This window comes from Pinus tabuliformis, chromosome 8 (genome assembly GCF_031772625.1).
Source record: "Pinus tabuliformis cultivar Carrire ecotype Pingquan chromosome 8, CPIR1, whole genome shotgun sequence".
NCBI classification, from domain to species: domain Eukaryota; kingdom Viridiplantae; phylum Streptophyta; class Pinopsida; order Pinales; family Pinaceae; genus Pinus; species Pinus tabuliformis.
In genome coordinates this window covers 1020506024-1020516894 of record NC_142294.1, presented here as the reverse complement: position 1 = coordinate 1020516894, position 10871 = coordinate 1020506024, and the positions used below count along the sequence as shown (strand labels likewise).

Sequence of the window (10871 nt, the reverse complement as noted above, 5' to 3'; positions counted from 1 at the left end):
CTTTTACTTTTTATCAAAACCCTTTCGAAGCTACTTGGGGAAAACGGAACATATTAGCCATCTACACCAGAAAATTGATAATGATCAGATATGAAGAGCAAGGTAAAATGCCAGATATATACGTTGAACAAGGCAAATAAGTCCAGTCTCGCACACAAAACCAGGCTAGATGCTATTAGAATGCCAGCATAGCAATTAGACCAATTTATGGTGCCAGGTGATTAATAGATATCAACTTCAGAGTGAAAAAAGAAAAGCATCATCAATTTTGTAATGTCAACGTTGTGCATTTATTTGAATAAACGTAAAAATGCATCCAGCTGCCAATTTGAAAATAAATAAATGATAAATCCAAATCAATCACGAAGTAACAGATCAATGGATGCACGGAAGTGTGTGACAATGGGGTGAAGGATGTATGAAATGGATGCCAAGAGTATACACCAAGATCACAAATACCTAACATTCTGAAACTTGGGTGATGAATCAGAAGTGTGGTGTTAAAATGCTAAGCACAGAATACTGGCTCAAAATGTTACAAGCCCTATAATTTTGTGATCATGTAATTCACCATTTCAACTGTACAGATCATCATCATCAACAGCATGTTGTGTAACAAGAGCATCTGTGGTGCCTGCGCTGCCTGTGGTAGTAGTAATCTGATCTGTGAACCGGAATTCTGACCCAAAACCTCGAGATTGCTGTAATGTTTGAGCAAATGCTTGATATTTACGTATATCTGCATCGCTAACACTCCTTCGGGCATATTTCATTGATTCCTCAAAATGAGCTGCCTTTATTTCTGCAACTTCAGTTTCATCTTCATCCATGGCTTCAGGGTTTTCCTTTCTTTTCCTTTCCCTTTCAATGTCCTACGTAAGGCAAACAAGCAAAATTACAAAATCCATTCAAACATTCCATTTTAAGGAAGAAGGCATCGATAATTAAAGCAAAGAATTTGTATTTTATTGGTTTCCAAAAGTCTGGTAAGGAAAAAATATTAATGTATCAAATACAACATCATATATAGGAACATAACTTACGGAATATTTTCCAAGAAGGAAGCTCTTTACTGATAGTAAGATGTGCTTACCATCTCAATATGTTCTCTAATAGCATATTTGCAAGCACGCTGACAAATTTCAGTAATATCAGCTCCACTAAATCCTTGTGTGTATTGAGCAAGAGTCGCAATTTCAACATCCTTTGCAACAGGTGACTTCCGCAAACATGCTTTAAAGATTTGAAAGCGGGAAGCTTCATCAGGCAAGGGTATGTATATTAATTGATCAAGGCGACCAGGTCGTAATAAAGCCGAATCAATAATGTCAGGGCGATTTGTAGCTCCAATAATGAAAACAGTTTTCTTGGCAGACATGCCATCCATCTCAGTCAGCAACTGATTCAAAACTCTGTCTGCCGCACCCCCAGCATCTCCCGCACTACTACCACGCTGCACAGCCCAACAGGCCAAAAGTCAATCCTATAACCAAATTGGCCAAAACTTCACATCAACAAGGTCATTTATTTCCAGAACTTTAGCATATCTCATTATGAAGACTATAAATATGTAGGAAGAGGCCATACAAAATAACATAATGCAGACTGTAGTTTTCAATAGTATAAAAAGTTAAAACAATACTTGCCTGGGTAGCAATCGAATCAAGCTCATCAAAAAAAAGGACACAAGGTGCTGACTGCCTAGCCTTATCAAAAATATCGCGCACATTGGCTTCACTTTCTCCAAACCACATTGTTAGGAGCTCTGGGCCTTTCACACTGATAAAGTTGGCCTGACACTCATTGGCAATGGCCTTTGCCAGAAGCGTCTTACCACAACCAGGAGGTCCATAGAATAGAACACCTTTAGAGGGAGACATACCAAACTTCTCGAATTTCTCTGGATGTTCCACCGGATATTGCACAGTCTGCCAACAATCAAGGAAAACATCATCAATCAAACTTTTAGAATACGGTAGCCAGCCTTTGACAAACTAGAACTAAAATTGTGAAAGGAATACACGGTTAAAGGTTTTACCTCCTGAAGCTCTCTTTTGACATTTTCCAGACCCCCAATATCCTCCCAAGAAACATTTGGCACCTCCACAACCTGACAAATGATTTTCCATTGTATGTAAGAATATCTTTAATACAGAAGCAGTTGCAAGGAACTCAAAAAATATAGCCAAGAAATGATGCCAGTTTGATCTAATAAATTGGTTTTACTCACAGTCTCACGCAGGGCAGAAGGGTTACTAGAGCCCAGTGCAGCCTGAAAGTGCTCATTTGTAACAGCCATAGAATTCAGAACTTCCGCATCAATAGTTTCATCTTCCAAGTCAATGACATCCATTTTTTCCCTAATACAATGCAGTGCAGCCTCAGTGCAAAGAGCTGCAAGATCTGCCCCAACATAGCCATGTGTATTCTTTGAAATACGTTCAAGATCAACCTACAGTAGCATGACAATAAGAATCATATGCGGATCGGAATATTGGTTCGCTATCATCAGTGCATCAATAGAAAAAATTAGTTTGAGATTAATAAAATTATTACATCTTCAGCAAGCTTCATATTCTTTGTGTGGATGCGAAGAACTTCCAGTCGACCAACTTCATCTGGAACCCCTATGTCAATTTCACGATCAAACCTACCAAACCTTCTAAGTGCTGGATCAATGCTGTTAGGCCTATTTGTTGCTCCCATGACAATCACATGAGATCGAGATTTTAGACCATCCATCAATGTCAATAGTTGAGATACAATGCGCCTCTCTACTTCACCATTTGTTTTCTCCCTCTTTGGAGCTATGGAGTCAATTTCATCAATGAAAATGATAGAAGGGGCATTCTTCTCTGCTTCTTCAAAAGCCTTTCTAAGATTGCTTTCACTTTCTCCAGCAAGCTTTGACATAATTTCAGGACCATTAATTAGAAAAAAGAAAGCTCCAGTCTCATTTGCCACTGCCCTAGCAATCAAGGTTTTTCCTGAACCAGGAGGACCATAAAGCAAAATACCCTTAGGGGGCTTAACACCAATGGATTTGAAAAGTTGTGGATGCCTTAGTGGTAATTCAACTAGTTCTCTGATCTGTGCCATTTGTTTCCTTACACCACCAACATCATCATAGCCAACATCATCCAATCTGTCTTCATCTTCTCGTTTTATTGGCTCTCCCTCACAAAAAATTTCAGTATCTGGAGAAACAACACAATACTCACCAGGATCTGTCTCAATGATTTTAAATTCTACACTTCTCATTCCTCCTCGTACTAGAAAAAGGTCTCCTTTTCTTACTGGGCGATAGGCTTCCAAGAAGTAAGCTGCAGATGTATATAATGCACGCAAAACTTTAGCATTCATGATGTGAAACAGTAAACCAAAAGAAATGGAAACTGGCACTTCAAGTACACAAATAGAATAGAAACTCACGCTTCAAGTACACATCGAACAAGTTTCCTGTAACACCTTCAATTGTGTCATCTATAGGAAGAATATGCACACGCTTCCCATACTTAACATCTGGGCACTGATGAACAGATACTACATCCCCTAATCTTACTCTTAGATTTGACCTAACAACTTTGTTCATTCTGATCTTATGCTCTTCACAGGTATCATCAGCCAGAACAATGCAAACTGTATCCTTTCTCTTTTTACCCTACAATGTGACAATATTTTTATTTTGTTTTTAAAAATATAATTGACAAGAATTAGGTTATTCAACAGCATTTTCGAGCCAAAACAACATAAGGAAAAACATAGTTTGACAGAAGGGCATGGGAACAACCTTAACAAGAATGGTATCACCCCGGAAAAGCTGCAATGTTTCCATTGTTTTCGAATTAAGAGCCACAACAGAATTATCATCATTTATGGCTTCATCCACAACTAACCGATTAGGAGACTTCTTACGCTCAAGTATTGCAGTGCTAAAGTCTTTCTTTGTTCCCTTCCTGAAAGGCAAAAAAGCTTTAGAATTAAGAAACAGAATAAAATCATCAATTATAGCAATCTGCATAAATTACTAAAAACTGATGATACCATGCCAATCAAAACTCACCCTGTCAAATGTAACAGCTTATCAATTGCAAATTAAAGGATAACACATAACAAAGCAAACAGAACAAAAAAGTCATTTTGTAAATAAAGGGTATCTGTTGCTGTCAAGGCCTGGAAAGGCATTTCTGTTTGTATATTTTTCAGTGCTTTGACGCACAAAAAGAGGCATTTAATGGCCCAGGAAGACTGTAAGTAGATGCAGAGTTAGTTGACATTGTTTTGAAGTGTTTTTCAAACAGAAGATACTAGAGTCTTTAAGGCTTAGAAAGTGTCATAAAGAGAGACAAATGTATACACTAATCTCACATCTGATATTTCAAATCTGAAGTTTTTTTCAAGGAAAAAATAAAAGTAAAATAAAAATATACATTGATATTATGGATTTCCACATAACAACACGAATTGATGATACAGAGCAACAAATTTAATCAAGTGAATTATAACAATATTGTCTTCTTTGAATGAACAGATTCTAAGGAAAGCATCATACCTAAAGTCATCTTTTGCAACGAAGTTCCATATGGAAATTTGCAGCCAATGACCCCTCATGCTTTTACCAAGGCATCATATATACATTGTGTACTAATAAGATTTATTATTTCTTCATTTATAGGGATTTGTACTTGCAGCGTAGTAGCAAGATTTGGTCACATTGGTCTTTATGGTATGGAAAATCAGCAGTACCAAATTCCGCAAATTTCTGGTACAGTACGATTACGGTTTGGTCAACTTCAACGAATATGGTTTTTGATACTCTTATAAACCCAAAAAGAACAACCCAAAGAACCCCAAATATATTATAGAAATAACCTTAAAAAAACTATAATGAAATAACTAAAATTTCAGGAACTGAATTATTTCTCTTATTTATGGAGCATTCTTGAGGCTGAAATTCTTCTAAAATTTGGAACAGAATGCATTTTTTGGTATCTATAAGATGTAAACTTCTGTATTAGATCCGAACTGGAATTTCTTGTTTGGTCACGCGTTTTTCCGTACCAAATCGTTTTCGAATTTATATACATATTTGGTTATTTCTACTATGACTGGCAGCTATTCACCTAACCACCACATTGAAGTTTAATAATCAAAGAAAGAAACATGTCACTTGAATGCAAACATCTATTGAACGCTCAATGAAAGAAAGGAAGGGAAACAACATAAACACAAGCCATTCACAATGAGCCAAATTCCCCATTGTTAGGGCATCAACCCTCGGACTAAACATATAGACATGTAGTTATGAAGAAATACAAATTCCATGACTACAGGAATTTTCAACTTCCATCCACTTTACAGAGCCACACTGACCAACACAAAATAAAGGCAAATTAACCTAAAACTGTACCCGTTCAATGAAAAACTGTAGTGTTGACATAGGATAGCTGTGTGTTGACATTGGATATCTGTGACATTTTGTTGCACAAAATTCCTAAACTGCCCAAGTATCAGTGTGCCATGGGACCCAGAAACTAATGTGTTATTGCACACCGTGTTTCCCCAGCATACCCATTTTGGGGGGTTCCATCACCAGGCATTTCCATTTCTGAAACTAGTATGAGTCTTCACGGCATTCCCATTTCTGAAACTAATGTGTTATTGCACACCATGTTCCCCAGCATACCCATTTTAGGAGGTACAACCTCCAGGCATTTCCATTTCTGAAACTAGTATGAGTTGTCACATTTTATGCAACTTAGCGACTTAAGAGAGAGAGATACACAAATCTACACTGCAATTTCAGATAATAGTATTGGAGGGTAAATTTATTAACGCTACAGCAGTGGCATGGGAGCAATAAACCTATCAATCAAACAGTCACATACAGGTTCCTACCTAATAATAGTAATAAACAGGCAAATTATCAACACCATGAAAGTTGCATACAGCTTTGGATGGTTAATTTATCAGAGTTGAACGCACCTTCCGACCCAACACGCATTCTCAATGGGCAATCAATAAGCACACTGCGGGGCTGCATTCAGTTTTGGTTTATTTTAAGATGATCCAAATTGTTGTAATTTGGAAAAAATGAGCACAAGAAGCTGGAACTTTACCTTACCGGTAAAAATTAATTAACGGGAAGATTTAGTTTGCTCACTCCATATTCTGTGTGCCTCAAATTGGACAGCATATATAGCATATATACCAGGATATACTGCTTTCAATGCAGACACTGCTGGGTACATAATGCTTGCCTTCCAAATGTCTGTCCCTGCCCATCTGGAATGGTGTTGAGCTTGTCTTTTAATAAAAGATAAAATAATCTTCCATGCACTTTAGATAAACCAGAGCCACACTGACGAACCCAAAATAAAAGGCAAATTAACCTAAAATTTATACCAATTCAATGAAGAAATATAGACTTAGGATAGCTGTAACATAAGGGAGATAGATACAAAATATTCACTGGAATGTTAGATAATAATGCTGGAAGGTAAACCTCTTAAAACCACAGCAGTGGCATGTGAACAGTAAACCTATCAATATATGAGTCATGACGTAATAAAATACAGTTTCATACCTCATAGTAGTAACCTTTCGGTAATTATCCAGATTCCATACCAGGTTGCTAAGTTTGGACCTGTACATGGCTAATTTATCTAAGGAGTGGAACACAACTTCCAAACTAATAGGCATTCCCAAGGGGCAATCAATAAACCCTCCACAGTGCTGCATTGAACATGGCCACAAAGGGTTTTGGCCCATTGAACTTGACCACAAAGGGGCTTCGCTCATTTCAAGACAATCCAAGTTGTTAGAATTTGAAAAAATTAAGTGGATCAGGGTAAAACTTTAAAGAGATTGAATTTGTCTACTTATTAAGTTGCTCCATATTTTGTATATGGAGTATATCAAGCAGTATATATTCCAAGATACACATTCGATGCAACAATGCGGGTGCATAATGTATGCCTTCCAAATGTCTGTCCCTGGCCATTTGGAATGTTGTTGACACCCAGACAAAGAAATATGATACACTTACGATAGCAAATATTATATAAAATCCCACGTTTCAATTTGGGTTTTCGTGAAGCCAAGAGGATATTGAAACATAATTTTGAAGGAATTGGGCGTAATAACAAAGCAAGAAGTACGACCCAGTTTGGTGATTCACCTGAATAAAGATACCATAGGCAAATCTAGGAGCTTATAGCCGAAAAAATAATTATGCCTTTTTCAACAAACACCGGCACTGACTGTCAGATCTGAGATCTGTTTAGAAATGCTGATGCAAAAACCTATTAATCTGCTGTATCGTGACCGTGCCCTTGCCTGTAGATAGGGCAGGCCTTACCCACCTAGGCTTGGAACACTTCACATTGTCTAACAACCCATCTGAAATTAATAATGACAAGCTTTGTTAATCACAGCCAGAGTCCATGACCGTGAGAAGAAGTTCGCAGAGATTATACAATGTCAGGAAACCATGAGAGAGGAGGACTCACTTACCCTTCGGATGATTCTCTAGGTATTAAGCTCGCCATTGTAGATCCCAAATGATGTAATTTTAGAAAAAGGAAAACCACACAGGAGAGAACTGGCTTACCCTTCAGATGATTCTCCAGGTATTAAGCTCGCCATCGTAGATTTTAAAGGATGAAATGATTGAAAGGGAACAACCACAGAGAAGAGGAAGACGCAGAAGAAGATCTCCGCAGAAATGAATGAGATCTGATGGTTCGCATCAGATGGCCTCCCCTTGCTGCTTTCACCCACCACTCCGAGCGACCAACACTAAAGCCAATGTCTTTTGAATAAAGCCCATGCATCAATTGCGACGATTAAAATTTAAATAGATACTCTCCGGGGCATCGCATATGCTACAAATAACCATCCATCACATATTATAATAATGGCTCAACTCTCTAAAGCTTGTTTCTTTATTTTAAATTCAAAAATTGGGTGGGAGTTATTACCGGGCCCGTAAATCAATATTAGCAATAATTTGTAACATGAAATAATTTTATTTTTGGATGCCTATAAATTATGATATTTAAATATTAATAATAATTTTATTTTTGGATGCCTATTCCTTATTATGATATTTAAATATTAATAATAACAGGGCAAGGGTTATGTACATCTTTTTTTTTGTGATGCTCCATACAAGTAATAACTTGAAATTTGGGAATAGTTAAGATGGTGGGAGATATTAGGTCTTACTCTGGGGATTGTCTACCTTTAATCGAGATGTCTGGAGACACTAGATCCTATTCCAAGGGCACACCCACCTTGTAAGTCAATATTAATTTATCAACATGTACAAATTCTATCTTTCTCTAGTTTCGAACCGTGACCTCTTACAAGGAGGTACATATTCTTAACTATTAAACTCACTCAAACTATATGTTTTGAAATTTATTTGTTATTATTAATACATCACCAAAAGTAGTGATTTTATTCAAAGGAATTTTGGACGTGATTGAAGGCTTCGAGATGGCATTAGAGGCTTGCGGCTTTCACCAAGGAGGCGATTTGAGCTCCCACTGACTAGAGCTGGTGGGACGAAAGGAGATCACGAAGCTTTTTGGAATGAGCAAGATTAACAATGATGGGTATTGGGATTTTAGATGCATGAGGTTTTTTTATGATGCTAACGAATTTCTAAGGTACCTGAAGCATTCTAATATGCAGATATGTGGCAACATAATTCAAATCTTGTGTTTATGGGGGCTTTAGAGGATAAATCTTTTGTGGGAAAGAAGTATAACGATACATGTTTGGTTTTTCAATATCGCATGGGCACCCATGGTGTCCCGGAAGGGGACGGTTTGTACAGATCGAAGCCTGTAGTTGCTCAAATGGTTAATTTTTGGTGAAGATCGACGCCCCGACCATTGTTTCAATTTTGTCTGTGGATAAACAAGGGATTGGGTTGATAGAGTCTGAAACGTATCAGCCCCAGATCTTCGTCAAGGTGATCTGAATTTTGATCATTATATTGTTTGTCATCCATCTCGATGCATTTGAAGTGGAAAAAGTGGAGGAATCAACTCACAGGTCATTTTTATCGACGGGAACCAATTTAGCGAAATAGGGTCTGAAACCTTCCGGGAGTGTTTTGAGGCATCAAACGACATTTTTTGGGGGTGAAACTTGGGCACTTTGGCTCAACACCTTTTCATGTTATTCTATGCATAGAGACCTTTCCAACAGTGCAAGAAGCGCGTTAATCGAACTCTGTATGCAAAAGTTATGTCACTCATAAGTTGACCTTCTTATTTTCACACCTATAATTCGGGATGATGCAGCGTCAACCCCCATTATCCATGGAAAAGGGGCTAGCCATGTGTTTGTGTTAAGTTTAGGTATGTTCTATGCTAAAGCAATTTATTTAAATTTTCACTGTTAGCAATCACATCAATGTTAAGATAAACTGCAGATAGAACATAAATATAAATCGCAGAAGACAAGCCAAGACAAGAGGACACAAGATTTGGTGCAAGCCAAGGACAAACCCTACAATGTGTGGGGAAACCCTTGATCAATTCTTCTTTTATGTTCTTCAAATTTTAGTAGAGAAAGCGAGAGAGATAGTACATTTACAATAGAAGTCAACACTTTGACTTTTGATATCTGCAGAGATCAGTTGAAGACATATTGCTTCAACTGATTCTCTAAGGTGACTCCTTCACCTATCATAGTACTGCATCTCGTCCATTTGCCGCACCTTACTGTGTAGTATCATGTTGCCCCATCACCGTGCTGGACCTAGGTGACTGAGCTGCTCTCATCTTCATGCTGCTCATCTTGCTGCATCTTCCATGGTCTCATTCATCATCAAGCTGCCCATGCTTATGATTACATTCACCATGATGTTGTCCATGCTCCATGTATCATTGTGCTGCCCATGCACATGATCTCATACATCATGCTGCCCATATATATATCATGCTGCCCATATATATCAAGTTGTCCATATATATATCATGTTGCTCATGATCTCTTCTCTATGCTGCATTATGTTTGATCTACATCATGATGCTGCCCATGCCATATATGTTGTCTGCCATATTATACATAGTGTGTCTTCCATGCGATGTCATGCCATGACATGTCAATGAATATGCTGACACAATTCCATTGAAGATTGTTTCAGTCATACCATTGATTGCTATATTAGCATTACTACCCATCAAGTCTTCAAGGTCATGAGTCTTCATGCACTGTGATAGATGACAGCGTATAGTCATAGCTGTGCATATATAGTTCATTGTTGTGCATATAGAGCATTGCCAACAGATTAGATGTTTCCATACCTGACTGCGTTTCCCATATAGACTGCGTTATATCATGACAGAGTGTTGTGCGTATATGGTCATGACATTCTTCATAACGCATATATACAACGGATTAGGGTTCATGTAGCTGTGCGTTTGCTATCACACGTAGTTGTGCATTTGCTCCATGACTGCGTGTGGAGTTCCTTTGACTGTGTATCAATGTCTATCTGCGCAGAAAGGTCTTTATGACTGCGTATTTATGCCTTGCATATTAAAGTCTACAAGACAGTGATTGAGTGCGTATATACTGCGGGTTCCTTCATATCACAACGGCTCCTCTTCCAATCTCAGAACCATCCGAATATGAGTTATGTGCTTTTATGGTTGCTTCTGGACAACGTTCCCTTGACTGCGTTAATAACTTCATTGTCGGCTCAGCGTATAGGGTTTCTATTCACAGCGTAATAGTCTCCAGCATGAACAGCGTGCAGGTTGTTTCTGGACAGCGTTTCCTTGACTGCGTTAATAACTTCATTGACTGCGTTGAAAACCAGCGTATAATATCCACAACGTATCCATTAT

At 38.0% G+C, this 10871-nt stretch overlaps 1 protein-coding gene across 2 annotated transcripts; it reads right to left on the bottom strand.

Annotated features, from left to right (window-relative positions):
- Nucleotides 1-243: 243 nt before the first annotated feature.
- On the bottom strand, nucleotides 244-7869 carry LOC149238858 (cell division control protein 48 homolog E-like). 2 transcript variants are annotated; one of them, XM_089373202.1, is made up of 9 exons: nucleotides 7613-7869; nucleotides 3791-3956; nucleotides 3433-3661; nucleotides 2557-3323; nucleotides 2231-2452; nucleotides 2039-2110; nucleotides 1647-1928; nucleotides 1094-1453; nucleotides 244-872 (listed from the first exon to the last, which is right to left on the bottom strand). In XM_089373202.1, exons 1-9 carry the CDS (start codon nucleotides 7645-7647, stop codon nucleotides 576-578), a joined length of 2430 nt encoding a protein of 809 aa, XP_089229328.1. In that variant the 5' UTR covers nucleotides 7648-7869; the 3' UTR covers nucleotides 244-575. The 2 variants fall into 2 exon arrangements, with proteins under 2 accessions (XP_089229328.1, XP_089229329.1); XM_089373203.1 differs by lacking the exon at nucleotides 7613-7869 and adding an exon at nucleotides 7181-7362.
- Between the last annotated feature and the right edge of the window lie 3002 nt (nucleotides 7870-10871).